The sequence below is a fragment of the Melanerpes formicivorus genome, unplaced genomic scaffold, assembly GCF_026170545.1.
Source record: "Melanerpes formicivorus ecotype bairdi unplaced genomic scaffold, bMelFor1.0.p_v2 SCAF_3, whole genome shotgun sequence".
Taxonomy (NCBI): Eukaryota; Metazoa; Chordata; class Aves; order Piciformes; family Picidae; genus Melanerpes; species Melanerpes formicivorus.
In genome coordinates this window covers 17,172,835-17,198,245 of record NW_027142355.1, presented here as the reverse complement: position 1 = coordinate 17,198,245, position 25,411 = coordinate 17,172,835, and the positions used below count along the sequence as shown (strand labels likewise).

General features: G+C 37.8%; 1 protein-coding gene across 3 annotated transcripts in view; it reads left to right on the top strand.

Moving 5' to 3' along the window:
* The window catches only part of PCLO (piccolo presynaptic cytomatrix protein), a 353,643-nt gene that overhangs the window by 139,028 nt on the left and 189,204 nt on the right, over positions 1-25,411 (top strand). For all 3 annotated transcript variants that reach the window (XM_068167826.1, XM_068167817.1, XM_068167810.1), the window contains exon 4: positions 23,822-25,033. In XM_068167826.1, the coding sequence (XP_068023927.1) occupies positions 23,822-25,033 (1,212 nt within the window). The remainder of the gene's footprint in view (positions 1-23,821; positions 25,034-25,411) is intronic.

Sequence of the window (25,411 nt, the reverse complement as noted above, 5' to 3'; positions counted from 1 at the left end):
AACATTGCAGGCAAAGAATATTGAATAGCTGCCTGGTAGCTGATAATTATATGAACAAATCAATAGAAAATACATTGTATCATTACAGGCAATGAAAGCTATCTCCTTATTTCTTTAGTTAAGGACTAATGTGCATTCACATTTAATGGCAATCTTTATTTTAAAATCAAGTAGGAGGTTCTTGTGAAAACAGTCCTCATTGTTCCCTTCTGCCCAAGTTGGCCATCTCTACCTCCCTCCAAAACCTATGTTTCTAACAGGATTGTTTTCATCAAAAGTAATGTTTGTTGTATTCTTGCAGCATCTCATATGAGACTTCAAAAGTTCATGCATATGTTTATTATACTGCCGGCAAATGAATTAGTCTGTGCTAATACAATGTTTATTTATAGTCTAGCTGTTATTATTAAACTATCTCAATTAATTAACCCCACTTTGGCTGAAAAACATCTGCAAAACACGGGTTGAGATCAGAGTATGACACATGCACTTAGCTCCTACAGCAAGTTATGCAACAGTGAAAGGGGATTGTGATGACCCTGTAAGGTTGGTTCTTCACAAATGGGAAAGAGGAGGAGAATGTTTGATGAAGAGTGTTAGTGTCCCTGGTCTGTAGCTTGAGATGTGTAGTAAGTCACACAACAGATTCTCTTGATGATCTTAAGGGCCCATGCTAGTGTTTAGGCCTCTGTTGGCATTTCAGTATTGACTCTGATGTCATGTAAGGCTCAACTTCAGTTGCATAAATAATCTATACTCAATGCATAACTATAGAACCCCAAATATATAACTTCTTGCTTGAACCAAGAGATATCTTTCTTTGAATCCAATCAGTGACATGTAGGAGCAGGCTTGTTTTCAGATAGCTTTGGAACAGCTATGTGTGGTCTCTGACATAGAAAAGAATGTAAACATCTTGTAACTGAAGGGCAAAACTTGGCAGAATTTGTTTGGATTTTTTTTTAATCTTGTTTTGTTATTTTCACCTATTGTATGCCTTAATTACACGCACGCCAGTAGAAAATAACCAATTAAGATGTGACACCTGTGCCTTCAGACAGAGTATGTAACTTTGCTGTGTAACATAATAAACGTCTTCACCTGTTAACATCTTGGCATGGAAGCTGTGCTCTACACCCATGCTACAACAGTGACAGAGGAGGAGACTGGCATATGGGTCAGCCCATTTTTTCTTTCAGGACTGAAAATGTGTCATCTCACAATTATTGCTTTTTGTGATAGTATTGAACACCCATACTTGATCAGTCCAGACCTTTCTGACTCTCTCCACCCCCTTGCAGATTACACATAGAGACTTGCTTCATCTGATGCATCCCTGGGAAATGACAGAGACACCAACGAAGGAAAAATGAGAGACCTTTTAAATAGTCTTCTAGTTGGATAGAATAAATGTTAAAACAAAATTTCCTCTGGTACCCAAAAAATTGAATCTATTAAAATTACAGAAATTAAATAGATTTATTAATCGTGCCAGATATGAGTAGTGCTCCTATGACATATAACTGCAGAATATAAGATGCATGCTGGGCTGCCTGCATTTTCAAATTCCAGAATCTTCTTGAACCTGGATAGAGATTAGACATTTTATATGTCCTTAGGGCATATTTTTGGATTCCCTGCAGGACACAAGCAGTAGCTTTCTGAAGCTGTCATCAGGTGAAGAGAAGCAGCATTTACTGAGCCATTATCAGATTAACATCCAGGGAAGGATTCCAGAGCTACAAAAGTGAAAAAAATGCCAACTTTTTTTTTTTTTTTTCTTCTTGGCATTAGCCCAATGTATTGTGCTCAAAATTAATGTGCTTGGGGTTGAGTTTGTAATCACTAAAAAGAAAGGAAAGATGGTATTGGTCTTACTAATGACTTGCAGTCATATTAATACCTTGTTTTGTTGAAGTAGCAGAGTACCTTTTCATAAACAATCCTGTTTTATAAGGAATCCCTAAAATCTCCAATTCTGCATATATTTCTCTGAACTAGCAGCTCCCTCTGGATCTGGAGACTTGCATGCAACACAGAAGCTTTGATGCAGTCCTTCATGGCCAAGTCACCCTTTCTACTTACCATTACATGAATACTGCTCCTGAGTATTGCAGCTATATCTCAGCTAACACACAGGCTTGTAATGCTTGGTAGATTCTACTAGCTTGCAGGCACAGATTGAGTGCCTGAGCATCACAAACTGCTGTCCATGGCAGATATTGTTGACTAATATATTCTCTAAAAGTTTCCACAGAGTGAAAGAACTTCTGTTAAATCAACCTGAATTTACCAGAAACTTCATTGGAAAGCAGAGGCATCCTTAATTTTCACACAGATACTCCCTCTGGTCTCTTGCTCTTTTCAAGAATACAGTGAAACATGTAGTCTTTCTAGGAAGCTACAAGGCTTGATACCTGTCTTGTCACCTGGTGTCATGTGTAGTTGCTCTATGTCTCTTTAATGGTGTGTTCTCTTACAACAATACTTCACAGGCAGTGGTAGTCCTTCCTATGAGTTCTGCTCTTAATACTCATAAGTAGTATAACAGGATCTCGCTGAATTTTTCTTAACATGCTAAATAATCTATATGGGAAACTCAGGACTACCTGAGGAACTTGAACATACATAAATCTATGGGACCCAATGAGATGCATCCCAGAGTTCTGAAGGAACTGGCTGATGTAGTTGCAAAGCCACTCTCCATGATATGTGAAAAGTCCTGGCAGTCAGGTGGAGTTACAAGAAATGGTGAGCTTGCGCTGTAGCACAATCACATTCTGGAAGGCAAGTTAAGAACTGTCCTGTATGTTCTTTGAGACACTACTTGGCACAAGAGTTTTAATAACTCTTTTGCTCTTCCTTATTCTGTCCCATACCTCTCTGTTTTATTGTGTAGTAGAGTTCTGGTTATAGTCTATTAGAAACTTAATTCCACCTGCATGATATGCTGAAGCACACACAAATTTAATTTCTGAAAGTTCAATTTCCAGGGCAGATTTCCTTCCCAGTAGTTCTCATATAGTGCTGTCAGACTAATGACAGGGGAATGAGACCAGCTTCCTGGTTTCCTTCATATCATGGAACAGTGATCTGCATTTGGGAGGAATGAAGCACTTGCCTTGTGCAGAGAAAAACTCACAGCTGCCTGCCCTCTGAGCAGACATTGCTGAGGAGATGTTTTCTTTTGCTTGGGTTCTTTTTGGTTTACTCCATTAATCTTTGTCTAGATACAGTCCTAGTTGATTTAATGTTTGAAACTTGAATGTAAGAATCAGGAACATTTTCTCTAACAGTTTCCTGTGACCATACTGCAAAAATCTGAATAGAAAACCCTTTAGCCTATTGACATTCCAGCCAAAGTTATTAGAGACTTCCTCCTGCTAGTCTGAAAAGCCTTTACATAATAGGGTGGAAAATCTCTTTGTGAAGAGACACAAATATCTCGTCACATAATTTGGAAAACAGCAACCTGCCTTCCTCATCTGTAGCACAGCAGGGGCAAGCTCATCAATTGCACTGATGGCTAAAGCGCTGATGAAACATCACTACTTGCCCTAAGGAGCCTTATAGAGATCTACAGGGCTGTCCCAGTCTTGTATGTGGTAGCCACGGCAGTAGTCCTAGATCTGCCAGAATTGGGTGTGCTTGGTCAATGCTTGTAAAGACAGACACCCTCATGTCAGATAAGACTGAAAACCCAATGTCCCCTATATTTACCATTTTCCTACTTTGTTACCTATAACTCAGAAATGGCAGAATATCTGTACTTTGAAATGCTAACTGAGTCAAGAGCTGTATTACTGTTGGCAAGACATCTTGGGCCTAGCCTTTTATTTCAGTCACTTGAGTCATTCCTGGCTAGATTTTCCAAGTCTCAGTAAATACACTGGATGGTGGTACATGCTCTTATTGCTGCCTGTGCTTTTATCCATCTGTTATCATGGCAGTGTTCCTACTTAGAAGTTGGTCAGGCCATTATGCTAGATCACAGGTGCCAAGTGAATGTGGGCTTAGGCAGTTATGAAAGCCCTGTCTGCTCTAAGATAGAGTTGCCTCACTGATGCCACATGCTTCCTTACTTCATGACATTTGTTGATGCTGAAATGCCAAAAGAAACCCCTTTATATATATAAAATGGACCTCTCTGTTGCTTGTGTATATTGACAAAGTTCACTGCCCTTGTTGAAATACAGAATCTCCTTTCTTTTTTTTTAAAGCAGTTCTATAATCTAGAATGTCAACTAGTAAATATTGGTACAAAAAAAGCCTGTCTTGATCCTAAGTCACCTAGGCTTAGTAGCCATGACAAGTAAGCAAAGAGCTTGACAACTAAGTCTTGTTACTGCAGTTCATCTATATTAGATGACAGTTTTATTGCAGAACTGTGGTTTTTATGCAGCATGACATATTTCTTCTATTTAATTCTATTATTTGACTTAGCTACTTTGTGCTCAATTTACTTAAACTAATTGTTTTGTAAAGGATTAAGTTACTTTGGAATAAGTTCTAAAATGTACTCAAATACCTGATTGGATATGAGTTGAGTTGTAGCAGCTTGGCAAACTACTGGTCAGCTGAGCTGTAGTACCTACTCTTATTAAGTGTCCACTATTAAATGATTACAAAGAAATCTATATCATATTTTAATGAGTTAGCTCATGCCATCTAAACAGCATTACTTCATGATAAGACAGCTTTAATTTTTACAAATGTGACATAAATTATGAAGGTACAACAAGTTTTAAAACTCAGGCTGAATAGAAATTAATGTTTAGTGAGGTGGTGTGGCTACTTTGAAAGCTAAAATTAAGTAATTTAATTAGGCAATCCTGCTGGAAAGCAACTCTATGGAGAAAGACCTTGGAGTCCTGATGGACAGAAAATTATCCATTGGACAGCAATGTGCCCTTGTGGCCAAGAGGTCCAACAGCATCCTGGGGTGCATTAGGAAAAGTGTGGCCAGCAGGTCTAGGGAGGTTCTCCACCCCCTCTGCTCTGCCCTGGTGAGACCATACCTGGAACACTGTGTCCAGTTTGGGGCTCCCCAGTTCAAGACACAGAGGGATCTGCTGGAGAAAATCCAATGGAGAGCCACGAAGATGATAAGGAGACTTGAGCCACTCACATGAAGCTGCATTTCTTTATGTGGACACACACATTTTCCATTCCAATGCAGCACTTTAATTGGTTCATTCTGAGCACCATAAAGATTACTTAAGTGTCCTATTTGTTGACAGTTTCTATCAATGTTAAACAATCATTTCTTTGCACATTGGCTGTCATATCAGACATGAGATTCTTAATGCACTTATCTCTTCCTCTCACTGTTTTTGTCCTTTTACTTTCTGTGCATTTCAGTGAGAGAGACACTGTCTAAGGACTTTAATGGAAATGTTGCTGAATTAAATCAACTGCTTAAATAAACATCAAATAAGTGCTGTAGAGTGGAAGTGAGTTAATATTTTCTGAATGCTGGCTGAACAAGAGAGATTATGTCTTGGCAGTAATTATAAAAACTGTTCCATAGGAACAGAAAGTTTTCAACTTTCAGGCATGAGAGACAAATTCATGTTGGAGCTGGGCAGGAAGTTAGTTCTTTACAGTCATAATGTCTTGAAATTTACAGAATACTCCCATGTCAGAAATTCTGGAACTCTGTAAAAGAGACAGTTTCATATTTGTTTTTTACCTTTCTTTTCAAGCAAAGTTTATTCTTCACATTTCTGTGAGTCTGGAGTAGATTACTTGAATTTCAATGTTTTAAATGTTTAATTTGCATAAATAATTAACATTGTTAGCTTCTGTCATAACTTATAGCATTATTTCCAAGTAGATTCACGTGAGCTTGAAACTCAAGTTCCTCCTGCATAAATTGAATTATTCGATGAAATAGTGCAAAAAAGTTTTCCTAGGTGTATTGAAACAATGTTTTCACTCGGCATAGTGGATACAATGAGACCATAAGCAATACAAAGTGTTAGTAACCTAATTATGAGTTGTGGAACAAGCACTGGGCTGAAGGTGTTGGCCAAAAGAATACTCCATGGCATGGACTAACTTTGCAAAATTCAGGCAATTTATGGTCATAATTTGTACGCAAAATATTCCCAACAGTCTGGATGAAGTAATTCTGGTTCTGGATGAAATGTATTTGGGGGGGAGGGCTAGTAAAGCCAATAGCTCTGCTCACCACTTGACCTCAGTGACAAAGAACAGATCTCAGCCTGTTCATTTGTAGATGTGGCCATGAAGACCTGCCCATAAGGTAGACCGATGGCACAAAACAATACAAGTTATACCTCTCTTGAGATAAAATGTTATAATGGCTTAGCAGGCTACAGATTTAATGTCTCATTTTCTCCCTTAAAATGTTTCAGGCCTGTCCTGTATCTAATTTTAAGACAGATGAATAAGATGATTCACATGTTTTAGGTGCACGTTTCTTTTCATGCACTGTAAAATTAGTTTAGGATAAGTAGCTGAGATATAGTCAGGTGTGATTAGTGTCCCACTGACATCTGTCCTGACTCTTTTAGCTGAGGTAGTGTTCATACGCTTGAAAACTAGAGGGTAGGTTTACTGTTCTTTGATTCTTTGTTCTTTTTCTGAATTTCCAGAAGAGAGGCTGAGCAGCCTTCAAAGATTGCCTGTCTAGGACTTTCCCATATTTTTTTTCCCCATCATCTTTTCTATTCAATAGCAAAATGGGATCTACTGAATTAACTATTCAAAAATTTAGCTGATTCCAATTAAGGTTAATGTGATTCCAGGTATAAAAGTAGTCTATCAAGGCTGGGTGGATTTTGCACTGAATACTAGTACGCCTCAAACTTAAAAACTTAAAGTTTGCATTTAAGCAAACATGCATATGAATACACTAAGCATTTTAGATGTTCTCTTCAGTCATGATGGGCCAAACAGATCTAATTTACTTCAGTTAAAGCAGTTCATGTTCAAGGAACAGTTATTGACCTTTCTGCAGTTTATATCTTTTTTTTTTTTTTCCACAGGTTCTCCACAGAAACAATTAAATTACCTTACAACATCCTGTATCTTAAATTTAAGTGGTCTGCTTAGGATGAACTTACAACACACTGATTTGATTTGGGTTAAATTGACAAGGCAGGAATTACAAGAAAATAGTTCTCTAATTTTTTTGTGAAAGTCCCACCCAAAATTATATATAAAACTTATTAAATTATTTACAGGTTCTATTCAGTCACGAATTCTACCAGTTTCTTATGGGTAACTTTAGTACAATTTGGAGAATTCAGAAAATGGAAAAGGCTAAGCCACAAAACAGCTTTACTCCACTTATAAAATCCAGAGGCAAGCAAAAACCTTAGGGGAAAGTACAAGAATGCTGGTTTTACTCAGGAGGATGAAGCAGGAATTTGGAGATAGTCCCTAGGTCTCTGTTCGGTCACAGGCTCCAGAACTGCAGGTTTTATAATCCAATTTGTGGATAATGTGGCACAAATACAAACGAAAAGGAAACCGCGAAAATCAAAGTGTCCATAGACACGGCTGCCATGAGAGAAAGCTCATGCAGCAGCACTGTCTGAGCAGTGCAAGAAGTGTTCCTGTGCAGCCTGCCCTAGGTGATCCTGCTTTTGGCAGGGATGTTGGACTCATGATCTCTGGAGGTCCCTTCCAACCTATAACATTCTGTGATTTTGTGAACTGTTGCTGCACCAAATTCTCTGTTGTTTTTTATTTTTTTCATCTGAACTTTGTAGACTAGCCTCACATTTACTTTCATCTGATGGGATATTTGCATACATTTGCAAAGGTCTCAGTTTTACTGATGACACTTGTAAATGTGAGACCAAGGTCAAATACTGTTTACCTGTTTAGTAGATCTGTGCACAGCGTGATAAGCAATCAGCCAACAATGCTGTTATTTATTATTGTCCAAATGGTTGTAAAAGGGATAGAAAATGGCAAATTTATAATGCATTCTAGTCACATAAATTGTAATGAGAACAGAAAATATCACAAACAATTTGTTCTGGTGAAAATTGTCAAACTATAACCAGAATGGAAGTTAGCACAAAAAATGTACCAATTCCCTGAGCTTCCTGAAATGCAGTCTCACTGTTGCCCTCAGATGACATTTTCCAGGTTCTCTTGGTCTGCTCCATTGTACAGTGGGTTATTTTGTTTTGTTTTGTTTACTTAACTCTCTCTTGTTGTCTCATTAGAAATATGCACACTTTATAAAATGTGGTTGTGCAGTGTTTTCACAGGGAGGTATTTTAGAAATATTTTATGCCTTTCATCATTATAAAGACAATGTAAGATGATGACAATTCCCAGGTAAATATGGAGAGTTTAAACCAAGTGAAATGAAGCTGGGTCTGCTTGGGAAAGGTCGTAGGTTATTTGGGACAGCAAATATAAGCTACATTCATCTTGTTGAGTGGCATTTAAGAAAAGCAGCCTAAGTTTGAAATGTGGGCAGAGCCCAATGGGATGTCATTCAACAAATCCAAGTGCCGAGTGCTGCACTTTGGCTGCGGCAATCCCATGCAGAGCTACAGGCTGGGGTCGGAATGGCTGGAGAGCTCCCAAACAGAGAGGGACCTGGGGGTGCTGATCGACAGCCACCTGAATATGAGCCAGCAGTGTGCCCAGGTGGCCAGGAGGGCCAATGGCATCCTGGCCTGCATTAGGAATAGTGTGGCCAGCAGGAGCAGGGAGGTCATAGTGCCCCTGTACTCTGCATTGGTTAGGCCGCACCTTGAGTACTGTGTCCAGTTCTGGGCCCCTCAGTTTAAGGAGGACATCAAGACACTTGAATGTGTCCAGAGAAGGGCAACAAGGCTGGTGAGAGCCCTTGAGCACAAGCCCTATGAGGAGAGGCTGAGGGAGCTGGGATTGTTTAGCCTGGAGAAGAGGAGGCTCAGGGGTGACCTCATTGCCCTCTACAACTACCTGAAAGGTGGTTGTAGCCGGGAAGGGGTTGGTCTCTTCTCCCAGGCAACCAGCACCAGAACAAGGGGACACAGTCTCAAGCTGCACCAGGGGAGGTTTAGACTCGAGGTGAGGAGGAAGTTCTTCACTGAGCAAGTCGTTCGTCATTGGAATGGGCTGCCCAGGGAGGTGGTGGAGTCACTGTCCCTGGAGGTGTTCAAGAGGAGATTGGACGTGGCACTTGGTGCCATGGTCTAGTCATGGGGTCTGTGTTGATAGGTTGGACTTGATGATCCTCGAGGTCCTTTCCAACCTAAGTTATACTGTGATACTGTGATACTGTATGATACTAGAATAGAATAAAATTAACCAGGTTGGAAAAGACCTTTGAGATCATCGAGTCCAACCTATTCTATATGATTTTAATAATTTTTAGAGCCTTTTTCAAGTCTTTTATTTACTTGTAGTCTTTTTCTTCTGATAGGGTGCGATACGTGTTTTTATCTCAAATAATTCTGGAAACTCAGTGAGTTGTTTTCCTAATTGGTTGCACAAAAGGCTCTATCAGGTTCAGATGTTTTGGATAGTCTTTTTGATAAAATGGATTAATTTTCTAGCATGCTCATTAAAACTGATTCATATTAAGAAGAATCTTTAAAAAAATTATTTATGGTCATCAATTTTCAACCCTGTGCTTTGGCAGACAGCAAGCATTTACAACAGATTTGCATTAAGATGCTTTTCAAATCAAGCTAACAAAGATACAACTACCTAGAGGGTGTTTCAGGTTTAAAGAGGAAGTTCTGAAAAGAGATTAGCCAGTCCTACAGAAATGTGTATTTCGTAAAGTGTATTTTTACCATTCTTACTGCTGTTATGTAACACAAATTACTTACTGAAGCATGAAGCAATAGAAGACAACACTCTTCTGCCCCCCTTACCCTCTTTTTTAAATCAGCATTTTTCAGAGCAGGATCTCTATTGATGGAATGAGAGTAAAGCATGTTCTTTGTTACCTTGAAGCTGCCCAAGAAGATCCTGTGGGTTTTGTTATGGCTTTGTTCTCCAGCAGTCAGGTTTCTCAGTTACTTGCAGTTATGTTTGCAAGCATTTGTCTTATCAAACCTTGCACTGTGGTGCAGTCTGTATTGTTGAGTTTTTCTGGTTTATCATATTATCATTCAGGTTGGAAAAGACCCTTGAGATCATCAGGTCCAACCATTAACCCTACTCTAGGAAGTTCACGACTAAACCATATCACTAAGCCCCACATCTAAACAACCTTTAAGCACACCCAGGGAGGGTGACTCAACCACCTCCTTGGGCAACCTCTTCCAATGCCTGACCACACTTTCAATGAAAAAATGTTTCCTAATGTCTATGTAGCATGAGGCTGTTCTCTCTTCTTCTATCACTAATGACCTGTGAGAAATGACCAGCACCTACCTCTCTCTATTGTCCTTTCAGGTAGTTATAAAGGGTGATAAGGTCTCCCCTTAGCCTCCTCTTCCTCCAACCAAACTGTCCCAGTTCCCTCAGCTGCTCTTCTTCAGACTCATTCTCTAGGCCTTTCACCAGCTTAGTTGCTCTTTACACCAGCTCCAGCACCGTAATGTCCCTCTTGTACTGAGGTGCCCAAAACTGAACACAATACTCAAGGTGTGGCCTCACCAGTGTCAAGTACCAGGGTACAATCACCTCACTACTCCTGCTGGTAACACTATTGCTGATCCAAGCCAGGATGCCATTGACTGGTGGCTTTGCTACCTGGGCACACTGCTGGCCCATGTTCAGTCACTTGTTGATTAGAACCCCCAGGTCTCTTTCTGATGGACAACTTTCCAGCCACACTTTCCCAAGCCTTTAGGGCTGCATGGAGTTTGTGTAGCCCTGGTGCGAACCTGGCACTTAGCCTCATTGAACTACATACCACTGACCTTGGCCAATTAATCCAATCTGTCTGTCTTTCTGTGGAACCTACCTACCCTCAGGGAGATTCAGATTTTTATTAAACTCTTATAGCATTTATTTTTTTTTTATTTTTTCATGTGCTTTTTAATTCAGCTTATGGAGTTTGTTCATTTAATTTGGTGAATTCTTTTATGTAAAACTAGACTTAGTTTGTCTCTGGTGTCATCTATTCAGAGAGATAATTTTTTTTGTCTTAAAATACTCAATGTTATATATATAGCTTTATTTTTACACTAGCATGGTCAACATCATCAATGCAATTCATTATTGATTACTGATATCAATACTTTTCTTGTAAGTAATTTCCAAGGAATGTTTTGGTAATATTATGCCGCATACTTACTGAAAAATGCAACAAAAACTAAGTTTTTAAGATGCAATGCCCAGTGAAGATATATTGGGCAATTATTCCATTAGAAAGAGAAAAATTAGAGCTAGTAATTTCTGAGCTATCCACAGTTTTACTGTAATGCATTATAGTTATAATATAAATTTGTAATTGTGATAGGAATGTAGCTAATGAAGCAATGGAGTATAATGTTTTGTCTAAGTGTCAATGCAGCATAATCAGGGAGATTTAAGCAAACCAATTATAAATGCCACTAGAAACCAAATCTGCCCAATTTATTACACAGGTTCAACTCATAATAAGGTCTAACAAAACTCACGAATGGTGAACTTTCTGAATTTTGCCAGTCATTGGGTAGGTTTAGATTGGACAATAGAAAGAAGTTCTTTACTGTGAGGATGGCAGAACACTGGGGATAAGCTGCTAATAGAAGTGGTGGATGCCCCATGCCTGGAGACATTCGATGTCAGACTTGACAGGGCTCTGAGCAGCCTGATCTAGTTGGGGATGTCCCTACTCACTGCAGTGGTAGTGGACTAGATGACCTCTAGAGGTCCTTTCCAAGCCAGTACAGTCTGTGATTCTATTATTCCAAACCATGACTATGGAATGAATAGTCAGTTGAAATAATTATCTGCACAAAATTTACTTGTTTTGGTACAGAAACCAGAAATATTTAAAACTGTTGTGTTGGAATTACTGCTTTACCTATATTTTAATTGTATATGAAACAGAGGAAAAAATAATGTAAATTTCTACTGCAAAATATATGAAAACACAGCAGTAAAAAATGAAACTTTTTTAAAAAAAGCTACTTAGTTGTCTTTGAAGAATAATTATGGGGTTTCCTATCCACCTTTAAATAAAAAGATTATTTCAGATGCCCTGAATTTATATTAAATGCAGATTATTAGAGGAGTTAATTTTAACTGCTTTGAAGTAGAAAATTCAACTTCTGCACATTGGAAGCTGCTTCCAGTTCTGCCCTTGTAGACAGATGTGAACTTTCCACTTCATTGCCTAGAGATGGTTGTTTTTTGGGTTGTGGGTTTTTGATGTTGTTGTTTCTGTTTTTGGTTTTTGTGGTTGGTTGGGGTTTTTTTTAAGAGAGCGCCATAAATACTTCATTTTATAAGCACACTGTGTATTATTCTACTGTCAAAGGCTTGGGAATTGATTACATAGACTACAACATAGAGATGATAATTTCTGTTACGTTTTAGAATGAAATTTGAGTTGTCTCTGCCATACATCTGGAGATATAATCTCTGTAATACATTCTTCATGCTTTATGTCTGAAGCTCTTTGAAAGCCGTGTTTACAGAGGCTTTTGCTGCCTGTGGTTATTTAAAATTTCTACCAACACATAGAATAACTGATTTTTATTGTACTGAGGCTGATGTCTATTTTCCAAAAATGCTTGATTTTTTTTTAAACTGGCTTATGTGATATGTGGGGGGTTTTAATTAAATTTAAAAAAAAAGAGTTTGAATATTAATGTTAATTCTTTATTTAAACTAAGCAGTTGAAGAAAAATAAGTTTTGTTTCTTTTTCCAAAAGTATCTTTCCTTTAAAAAAAACACCAAACATGTAAATAAATTATATCCTGTTTTAATACACTGCATATTAGAATTATAGAACCATATCATGGCTTACACTGGAAGGGACCTCAGAAATAATCTATTCCAACCTCCTTGCCTTGGGCAGGGACACCTCTCAGCTAGTCTTGGCTGCTCAAGGGCTCATCCAAACTGGCCTTGAACACTCCCAGGGAGGAGGCATCCAGAGTCTCCCTGGACAACTTATTCCAGAGTCTCACCACCCTTGTAATGAAGACTTCTCCCTAAGATCCAGTCTAAACCTACTCTCTCTCAGTTTAAAGTCAAGTTGTTCAGGTGCCACGAAGCCAATTTACCTATGATGTAAACGGGTTCTTTCAAAGGGGGCTGGAACTTGCTGAGGGAGCTGGGGTTGTTCATCCTGGAGAAGAGAAGGCTCTGGGGAGACCTAAAAATGATCTTCCAGCACCTGAAGGAGGCTTACAAGAAGGGTTTGTTTGTTTGTTTGTTGTTGCTTGGGTTTTTTTCCCTAGCAGTTAAACCCTGTCTTTTAATATTTATATTAAAATATTTAATATTTATATTGAGAGTTAGCAATGCATTTGTTTTGGGGAGGCTCACATGGATTTTGATTATTTGGTATTTGTGTAATTTTACTCGTAGCATCTCTTGAAAGCAAATTCAAGCCTATTATGTATGATTGGTGGATTACATTGGACTTATTTTCACATTAAATCCTAAAAAAAAAATCTGCTTTAAATCATACTGTGGCATCACAGTATGTTATGCTTTAAAACAGATTGCAAGCATGATACTGCAAGAAATACTGAGAAGAAATTTTAATTAATATTTTCTGCAATTTTCCAATAAAAATGTTGTATTTTTAATTTTCCATGTACATAGTTGCCAAATTATGGAAGTACATAGCATGCACCCCTTTCTTGAGTTACAATATTTGACAGGATTATCTTGCAGACTTCATGGCATATGTCTTTGTAAGCCAATCTTTCCTGCATTTCCTGCTGTATCAGGGCAAAATTGTAAACAGGAAAGCATAAGGTGAGATCAATGAGAAGGACATGCAGAAAAGATTAGTAGTAGTTAAACCAAGTCCACAGCAGTCTTCTTGAGACATAATCAGCATATATCTCAAAATAATCAGGAGCTAAGACACTGAAATCTTTGTTTTCCCCTTTTCCTCATACATCTCATCAATCCCTCTGCCGTTCCCTGGACTTTGGACTGTGTTGCCTCAAAGCTTGGCAATTTGCTTCTTATCAGTGAAAATGGTCACACCTAATGATAAGGTGGTCTGACCCATATGCTGCAAAACCAGCCACTGTTTTTGTAGATGGCAAATATGACTATAGTGGGGCAGAAGGAAGTTTAATCTTGCTTTGGATTTTGCCTCTTTAAAGAATTGTGTCTGGTCCAAGATGCAGCTGCACCTACCTGCTGCTAATGGTTCTGGAGGTGTCAAAACGGTACCTCAGAAGTAATGGGCATCCCCATGTTCACACAGGAAGTTGCATCTAAACATTAGAAGGAACTTCTTTACTTTGAGTGTGGGAGAGGAGTGGAACAGGCTTCCCAGAAAGGTAGCAAAGTCACCATTTGGAGACTTTCAAGGTTCACCTGGACTTGTTCCTGTGTGATCTGCTTTAGGTGATCCTTCAGGGGAGTTGGACTTGATGTTCAGATGTTTCTTCCAACCCCTATACCATTCTGTGATCTGTGCAAGTATTTCTATCCTCCTCCATAGTATTTCATTTCAAGTGTAGGTCAGCCACTTCCAATTATATGAACTAGCATGCAGCTCCCTCTTAATCAGAAGAACTATTCACACTGTAATAAACTAAATATGAACAAAAGGCAGACACATTTCAGTCTGTGTTAGCAGAGATTTTTGGTTTTGCAAAGCATATTGTAAAAATGAACTGCACATGTTAGTTTTGGGATTGATTGGTTTCCAAGAGCAAACAAAATGCAAAACAACTTTCTGGAATAATGATGCATATCAGTCGTCTCTGCTCTGCATTTCTATTGGGGATGAGCAAAATGAAAAGAATTTTATAGAGAATGGTGGAGCTCTTTATTAGTATGTTCCATTAAAGTTGTGTTACAAAGGTTGTCTTTGTAGTTTATCATCAAACATATATTCTGAGATGTGATAAAGATCCACTGGACACTGGAAATTCTGAAACAGTAAAAATATTTCTCCTTTTTTCTCCAAAATTCATCTCATCTGGTTCCATAGCTAAGCCCTAGTTTTTGAACAAAAAGAAATTTCTCTGGACTCTCCTTAAAAGGTCAGCATTGAACAGAGGACTGAAAAGACAGCAAACTCTTCAGGGGATGGAATTGTTTGTTGTTTCAGTGCCATCCATGACACTAGATATTATGTCAGTTCAAAACAAATAATAGCAATGATGGGATGGGTATACTCACTCTCTGCTGACCGGTTTTATGGGGTATTCTGATTCAGCTGCTAGAAGGCACAGAAAACTCTTGAGAGGGACAAAAGGTACAAAGGAAGATACTGAGACTACTCAGCATCTATAGATAATCATGAGAAAGATGACAATATCCTAACATCTTTAAAGCAGAGTAAACTAGTTTGTAAATAGCTAGTTATTAAAAGCTATCTTTACTATAAAATTATTACTTCAGACAGAAACACAATCCTGCATTTCTTTGGTCTGTACTGTCAAAGCAAATTAAGAATGATATAAATAGAGGTCATACACTGCTATTAATTAATAAACAACAGCATGCTCATTTGTCATGGATATAAGTAAATTGAAATTGCTTTAGTCATCTAATTGTTAATCTCCTTTAAAGAGCCTATGGGAGAGAATGTTACTGCAACAGTTGTCACCTGGCTATGATTGCCAGATATATGCTGAAATATATTTATGAATTTAATTATTGCCTTCTTATCCTGCAAGTAAACACTTAATCACCAGCATCTTTTTTTGAGTGGAAAGTGAGATATCATAATAACAATGTTGAAAACTTGCTGGGACAGACATTGTTAATTGAAAAACTGCTTAATATAAGCAGGTAATATAACTCATGACTTAAATAACTGTGTAGGGACAGAGAGATCTCTGCATCTGATTTCCATGCATATTTTGTTGTAAAATTCAATATTAAAAAATATCTTAAAGACTTTAAAAAATATATATTAAAAAGAAGTCTAATTTGTGTGTGTCTGATTGGTGTCTTAGTTTCTAAAAATTCGTTTGTCTTTTAAGTTACCTGAAGGGGCCTACAAGAATGCTGGGAAAGGACTTTTTACAAGGGCTTGTAGTGATAGGATGAGAGGGAATGTATTGAAACTTGAGCATGGGAGAGTTAGACTGGATATTAGGAAGAAATTCTTTACAGTAATGGTGGTGAGACACTGGAACAGGTTGCCCAAGGTGGCTGTGCCGGCCCCCTCCACGCAGGTGTTCAAGGCCAGACTGGAAGATGTCCCTGCCCATGGCAGCGAGGCTGGAACTAGGTGATCTTTAAGGTCCTTTCCAACCTAAGTCAATCTATGAATCATGAATACCTGTGACTACCAATGTAACTAGGGAAGATGCATAGTGTCCTGCCAGAGGAGGAAACTGTTGTGAGTACAGTGGATCCTCTAACCTTTTGTGGAGTTCATCACCATAAAAGAAGGGTTCACTGACTTTGGGTGATAGGGATGAGGTTTTTCTTTAACTAGAGGACAGCAGTTAACTGCAGAAGCACTCTGAAAAAACTTGAAGTTTTACACTTTAATAGAAAACCCAATGCTCAAAACTAAATGCCACTCCATGTATGCAATTCTTCAGGTCTTCACATTTGAAATACAAAAATAAATAGATGGTAATATGTATTCTAAAACAAACCCATAGTATAGACTCAGGGAAGCTTGTATGAAAAGGTAAAAACATAAATTACGGACATAAGGTAGATATTATCCATTAGAACTAAAGAAATCAACAGTAGGATATATATTTTAATAACTCTTTGGTAGAGAGGGAAGATCAAGACAGCATTTATTACAATACAGACTTTTAAACTCTCCCTTGATAAACCATTGACTGTTAACAGGCTTTTCTAAAATCAATTTAATATAGTCACTAATTAAAAGATTCAACCCATAGGCTTACAGAGTTGTTGTGTGAAGTAGAGGTTAGTATTATTTCAAATTTAGATTGCGATAGTACCTGGAGACCTCTGAATGTTATCATATGTGAGTATGAAATATAATTGTTTACAGGAGCTACACTGAGTCTTTCATTGCATGGTTGTGGAAAAAAGAAATAAATTATTCCATCTCAGATTATGTTTGTGGATTTTCATTGTAGTCTAGAATTTCTCAAAGTGTACATACGTTGCAATCATCCCAATTCCACTGAAATACTTCAAGTCTCTTCCATTTACTTCTTTGTCTTTAGGATGATTCCCCTATATACACTATATTTGAACTCTGTACACATAAAAATCCCACTAGCTGTCAAATTTAGCTAATAAAATAAAAATTCCCAAACAAGAGAGCAGTTGCTAAAAAGACACAGAATTTGAGCTTTTTCTGAAGGTGCTGGGATGGATCTTGAAGTAAAGGCATACACATTTCTGAACTTTCATTGAGGAAATAGATCATATTGTGTTGTCATATTCTGTATTTCATCTGTTCGTACTTGAATTGAATATTCATCAGCCCCAACCCTATTAAAACTAAGGAGCAGATAATTCCTGGCACATGAGAGGAACACCAGTTCATCTGTTCTTTTCTGGTAATCTGCTGCAATATTTACAACTTTTTTCCTTTAGCACTTGGTGTGGGAGAAAAAGAGAATGCTAGACACAGCAAAGTAGCTGATAAGGTTCCATGACTATTTTCAGTTTTTGGTCTGGGACCAAAGCAAAATTTTAGGAAATTAGGAAGGACTTACTTTACCACTCTATAAATGGGAACTTTTTATTTAAGATTTTAGATTTTGAAACATCCTTACTGAATTAAACATTACAGTTTCTGTTGCCAGGATGTTTTTAGCACATTCACAGAATCACATTTTGGTTGCAGTTGAAAGGGTCTTGTGGAGATCATTGAGCTTTGTTTGACAGGATAATAACAGGTTAGATAAGAATTTCTTGAGATGTACCAGCACTTTAGACATACAGGTGACCTGTCAGACACATTTTAAAACTCTTACACTGTTGTTATCAGTCCAGCACCATCTAGGATTGTTCAGTCTGGAGAAGGGAAGGCTCCAGGAAGACCTAATAGCAGCTTTACAGCACCTGAAGAGAGCCTGCAAGAAGGCTGCAGCAAGTCTGTTTACAAAGGCCTGTAGTGATAGGGTGAGGAACAATGGTTTGAAATCAGAGAAGAGGAAATTTAGATTGGATGTTAGGAACACTGGAATTGTTTGCCCAGGGAGGTGGTTGAGGCCTCATCCCTTGTCAGGCTCAACAAAGTTCTGATCAACCTGGTCTGGTAGAAGATGTCCTTCCTCAGTGCAGAGAGATTGGACTAGATGACCTTTGGAGGTCCATTCCAACCCAAACAATTCTATCATTCTATGAAAACAGTTCTCCAGGGAATTATCCTCATCCTTAGAACTTAAAGTGCTTCAAATAAATGTAGTTTTTCTGAAAAACGTTACATAAGCAAGACAGCTAAAAATTACTTTTTTTGTTTGTTTGTTTCTTTTTGCTACTTTCCTCCATTTCTACAGGAAGCAACATTTTTTTTCTAGAAAGCAATATTGAAAGGTCTAAGTATGCTGTGAATTGTCTTTTACAAACTTAAAATAGAAGTACTACACCAGGAAACAAAGTTGGCTCACAGAATATCATTGTATTAGTATTATCAGGAGTCTCTAAGTGATGAAATATACTCAATAATATTTATCAGAAATAGATCACAGAAAAGCGATCCATTCTTGTAGTACCCTTGATCCTTTTTTCAGAAAGATTGTAAAGACTGCTACAGAAATTTGACCAAATGATTAAAGTAGATTAATTTTTAAATTAAATTTATTGGAAGACCCAAAAGCTTTTAATCCCACTGAAAAGGGAGTAGGTTTTGCCTTCTCCAATCAACCTTAAAAATACTCCTTTCACAGTGCAAACAGAAATAATATTATTATCTGTGCTAATATAGCTTCTGTTGATATAAGGTCATGAGAATAACCCAATATTAAATCTTATTAAGCTTCTCATTGTCTAGCCTTAACCATCTTTAGTTTCAGCTGAAAATAAAAATTAAAAAATAATTAAAAAAAATCCATGGTTCAGGATTTTGCTCAATTTCACATATGAATATTTTAAAAGAGCATTACTTTATATATTAAATGCATGTTCTTCCCACAGTGTCATTTCTGACATAATTTCTATTTATTTCCTTATAATATATCCAAATTTGGTTTCTAGCATCCCTGTGTTTATTTCTTTTCTACACATCTACATTTAGCTTTTATTACTTCTCCTAGCTCTGACGGTTATGTAGATCCCATTTAGTATCTCCTCAGCTCCAGCCTACTCACTGCTCATACACTTGTTCCTTCTCAGGTTCATCAAGTCACTTCCTCATTTAAATCCTTCAGACTCATTTCTTTGAACCACTCATAATAACTTTAGCAACTTTAGTAATGGTATAATTTTGAAACTAAAGTAGTTACTCAGCCACTGTTTTCTCTCAGCTTTGCTCACTGTTGCTTTTCAATATCTTTTCCCTGCTGTAAATTACTTCAAGTCACATAAAGTACTCAGCTTTATGCTTAGCATATAGTAGAACAAGTCTGTTATAAATGAAAATAATGGCAATTAATTTGAACAAAACAAGGTGATGATGAGCAAATTTTCAATCTGCACTAAATCTTTTCAAGAGATGAAGTCTCACTCTTGCCTTCTTGCCATACAGATGCATGTGAGGCTAGTGAAACAACCTCAAATGGTCAAGGTATGCAGAGATTTAATGAACCTTGCCATTGTCCTCTTGGACTTTCGTTATACCTGCATGTATTTACTACCTTATTTTTTTAGTGTTGCTATACAAATATGGCAAATACCTTTCCCAAGCTATGGTTTCAAATTCCAATCTAAGTTTTTATAAACATGTGGGTATTTGATCACAAAAGAACCCACAAAAATCTTCTTGTATCACTAGAGCTCTAGCTCCTTATTTTCAGTCAGAGTGGTTCTCTGTAAAATCACATTGTGTACCATGAAGTCATACGCCTCAGTTTTAGACTTGTCTTTTCCTCAGTTAACCTCATGCCCTGAAAGCATGCTTTTTGCTAATGCTATCTTTTCAGTTAGCCTGTCAACCAAAATTTATTAGGACTTGGAAAATGGACATCATCTTCTTTCAGCAATCTTCACTAGATAAATCTTAGTTCTTTACAGAATTCTTCACACACTTTGATTCACGAATTGGCAGCAGGCATTACTATTGGCATCACAAGTGATCGCAGTGTGCTTTGAAATTCTGAGTCCATGGCTCTCTCTTTGTATTTTCAGCAATCTTTATGACCCCATATTTCTGGACAGAACAAAGTAATTATGTCAAAATGTTCTCCTCCTTCAGTTTCATAATAAGCAAATGACACCATGAAAAGGGCATACATCTAACATTCTTTGTAAATCTATTTTTCAGCTGCCATGCAAGAGCTTAAGTACTGCTGTTCCTTTGCTCTTTTATTTGCGTACCACAATGTCAGATAATTGCAAGTTGAAAAGAATGGGAAACTATTCCATCTCTCTGCCAGTCAAGGACTTTTTATTGCAGTATGGTGATAAATTCATTAACTACTCTTGGCAGATGCTAACTGGTAAACTGGAGTAACTCAAAATACATATATATTTATAAAAGTAAACATATATAAGTATGCTTAGACATATATGTAAAATACATATATGTATTTATATTAAGGTAAAGCAACCTTCTTTCCATAAAACACCTCTAAGTCACTTCAGAAGGCAAATGGTTTATTTTTGTATAGAAACCTTTGTCACAGTTAGATCATATCTTTATCCCTTCATAATTCTTCCTCCTCACTGCTCTCAGTAAAAACAAAATCATAAGACCAACACAGGAATAGAAAAAGCATTAAGAAATAAGCCTCTGTAAAAATAATATACCTCTGATTTCACTATCTAAAGCAATCACATTGCAACACAGATTATTTATCAAATCATGTGCTAATTCTAAAACTTGAATATTTCTATGAAAAGAAAAGCATGCTTTTTCTCCCTAATTACCTCAAACAAAACAGGGAGGAGACCAAAACAGGCAGACACTAAAATATTTTTCTTGTTGCTCAAATTTGCCATCTTCATTTTCACTAAGTGTAGATTTGAATTTCTTTCATAAAAACATATTTAGCATGCTCTGGTATAAATAATAATACAACCTACTTGCTCTGAGATCTTAAGACAGCTTTATCTTGGATCCCTATTTTTCATGGATTTAGATTTTTTTTTCCCCCTAAACTTATACAGCATGTCTCCAAGATCTTATATGAATAAACCACTCAATGAAATAACAGAAAAACTATCCAAACAGAACATCCAGTGAGGAAAAATACTCTGATGAGCATAGGAAACTCTATCTTGAAGATCAGCAAAAGCAAAGATGAGGAGAGACTTCCCAAAAATTCAGCTATGTCAAAGCTGCTGAAGGAAATTTTTGGAAGTAACAAAATAATTGGTATCCTTGTGGAGAAAGAGATATCCACAGCACAGTTGATATAGTCTTGATCACACTGATAAGATGGAAATAGGATAAAATATTAATATTTTTTATTAAATATTAAATATTATTTTCCCAAGCCAATTTGATCCAAGTTCATTTGCCCGGTCAATGATAGGTTGAGTACACACAATAGGATGCTAATAAACATTGTCTAGGAAAATCAGAACTTGGAATACAGAGGAACAAACTAGAAAACACTTATATCCACAAAAACAAATAGCAATGCTGCCCCGGGCAGCCAGATGGACCTCCTTGGGTTCACAACATAGCTAACCAACAGGTAAACAAGCTTATAAACCTTAGAAGTAACCAGGTAAATTGATGTAAGTTACTCACAAACCACTGAGCTTTTAACTCGCTGAGTTCACATCTGTAATCCAAAGGGCAGGAATAATCCAAAAGGTAGTATCCAGAATTAGAGGAAGTGAGAGAGAGCACAGGCTGCTGTGATGGAGGTATGTGACTCAAACACTATGCTGCCAGCACAGAAGCAGCTAATTGCCCTGAAGACAGGGGCAGGAAGTAGGTGCTTGTTGCCACCTTGAATCCCATTAATGAATGGGGCAGGGAGAGAAGATGAGAGAGATAAGAGAGAGAAGTTAAAGAGATATGGGCTCTGAAATCTTCCCCTATAAATTCCCTTTTTGAAAACTGGACAGCCCAATGGCAGATTACCTACTCAAGTCCCACCGATCAGTTCAAAATATTGTATGGCAGGCAAAACTGCACATGCTGTCTCTCATAGCCTCTGACATGTGCAGTTGCATCTCTGAAATGTGAGGCATGAGGTCCAACTTTCACCCCCTCCAGGCAGCCTTAACGGCACCTACCTTTTGGCTCCTGGACCTCAAACCTGGACCCTGAAATGGGGAGGGAGGAGAAAGAGCAGTGACCAATCAGGTTTGGCTGGCTTATTAATGCCAAATCCAGGACAGAGATTGAGATTGCTTCAGAGTTAAAGGTATGGTGTCCATAGTGTGTACTTCAGCCTCAATTTTTTTATAATGGTGAGATTGTACACAAACAAATGTCGACAGCAAATGATTACAGAATAGAAATCACCATAGTGAATGTGGGAATGCATGATCATAGTCTAATCTGATTCAGTCAATAAATTGGATTATATCAACAAATACTTTGTCATAGATTCATAGAATGGTTTAGGCTGGATGGGACTTTAAAGCTCATGTAGTTCAACCTCCCTGCTGTGGGCAAGGACGTCTTCCACTCAACCAGGTTACTGAAGGCCTCATCTGAACCTGGCTTTGACCACCTCCAAGGAGTGCCTGTAAAAGGCGTTACAAACAAGCATACAAAGATTTTAATGTACAGCAGAGACATTTTATTTTGCACTAGTGCAGTAGAGCTCCATTATCTATTTCAGTATCCAAATGTTTCTGAGATTTTTTCTTTTACTACTTTTCTGTGTTTAAATTTTCCTTTTGATATTTCCACAAAACTCACTGGAAACTGCCTGATTAGTCCTCTCATGTAGTAGCTAGGCAACTGGCAGCAAGATCTTTTGCACAGGTATAAGCATTCATCCTTTTCCTGATTTTCTGGAAAGAAGAGTAAAAGAAACCAGTGTGCAGCAAGAACTTAGTAGTAAAGAAAGCAAACAAGCAATCTTCCTTTTGGGTTACAGACATGTTAAACTTTTACACAAATTCAAGAGAGGAAGGTAGCTTCTGAAGACCCATGAGTCTCAACTGGTCTCCCTGTACTCAGCTTTAAAAAATTAGAGGGAACTATTGAAAGGTTATAGAGGCTTTAGAAAACAAGAGATGTTAGAAATCTATAAGCAAACTTTGTACACAAAGATCATCAATACTTTGGAACAATTTAATTGCTGTTACTTTTCACAGTGTATTTTTATATTTGTTCAACCTGACTGTCTGGAACCTGTCACACTTCATTTCTGTGACTCAACCACCTCCCTGGGCAGCACATTCCAATGCCTGACCACTCTTTCTGTGAATTTTTTTTCCCTAATGTCCAGTCAGAACCTACCTAGTCGCAGCTTGAGGCCATTCCCTCTTGTTTTATCTCTTATTACCTGTGAGAAGAGACCAACACCAGCCTCTCCACAATGTCCTTTCAGGTAGTTGTAGAGAAAAATGAGGTCTTTCATCAGCCTCGTTATGGATCTTCCTGCAAGAGCAGGAAGAGCAGTGTGCATAGCTTTCAGCTTAGAAGTAAGCAGCAGTATCAGTATCAGTTGAAAACACTGTATGATTTTACTGTTCTCAAATAAGTAACTTCTTGTCCTTGTTGTATTGCAGGTACAGGAATGGCTGTGCTTAAACTGCCAGACCCAAAGGGCAATGTCAGGACAGCTTGGGGATATGGGCAAGATGCCACTTCCAAAAACAGGTCCTTCACAACCACCATCCAAACCACCTGCTACTCCTCAAAAACAGCCTATGCCTGCTGTCTCACATTCCCCTCAGAAGACTTCCACACCGCCTACTCCAGCAGCAGCAAAACCAAAAGAAGAACCAGGCATTCAGAAGGAAGTTCCAAAGGGAAGACTGGAAAAAACATTGTCAGCTGATAAAATTCAACAAGGAATTCAAAAAGAAGATGCAAAACTTAAGCAGGAAAAACTTTTTAAGACACCCTCAGCTGATAAAATCCAGCGTATTTCTCAGAAGGAAGACCCAAGACTCCAGCAAATAAAACTGACAAAGGCAGCCTCATCTGATAAAATTTTGCATGGGGTTCAGAAGGAAGATGCAAAATTTCAAGACACAAAAATGTCAAAAACTTCCTCAGCTGATAAAATTTTGCATGGAGTTCAGAAGGAAGACATAAAACTTCAAGAGGCAAAATTGGCAAAGGTACCCTCAGCTGACAAAATATTACATGGAATTCAGAAAGAAGATCCAAAACTTCAACAGACAAAAATGGCAAAGGCGTTATCTGCTGACAAAATCCAGCCTGCAGATCAGAAGGAAGGTGCACAACTTCAGGAGGTCAAATTGTCAAAGACAGTTTCAGCTGATAAAATCCAACATGAAATTCATAAAGAAGATTCAGAATTTCAACGTGAAAAAACCATGAAAACTTCATCAGTGAAGAAAATTCAACAGGAAGCTCAAAAAGAAGAATCAAAACTTCAGCAAGGGAAACTGTCCAAGACTCTTTCAGCAGATAAAATTCCTGCAGTAAGTACAGACCAAAAGAAATCTCTAAGCACATTCGAAGACAACAAAAAACTTGTGCTCCCAGAAAAGATCTCACCACATCCAGAGGATAAAAAAGAACAAGTCACAGCTGAGACTAAAGACCATGTTGCTGAACAGAAAGCAGAAGGTGATGCACCTTATAAAAGACTGCAAGCTAAGCAGCAAGAGGATGTTAAGAAAGAGAGTTTGACAACTGAAATTTCACAAATGGCCTTGAAAGATGAAAAAGCTCAGGAAGAAGGAATTCCTGTTCAAACAGCACCTTTGCCAGGAGCTGACCATGTGGAAACAGTGAGAGAAAAAGTAGTAAGTGGCTTTCTTCCTCCCACTCCCTTTCTCCCTTGCTACAATTCAGAATCTGATCCTAACAGAACTTCTTTATGTCTTCCTGCTTTTTGCTTTTATTCTCTGTATGGGATGATTCTAAATGATAAAATCAATGACTCCTGTTCAGTGAAAATTTTGATAATTAGTTCAATGTTTTACAGGCAACTCCTCAATACTTAGAAACAGGTCATCTTCTCCAACCCATTGCATGATTTTCAATTTCCAGCAGTAAAATTGAAACTAAGGCAAAGTTCCTGCTTAATCATTTTTTCCAGTATTTATTTATTTATTTATTTACCTTCCAGATGTTGGAGTTTGATTTTTTAAATTGGAGTGCTTTCATAATTCTTAATCCCT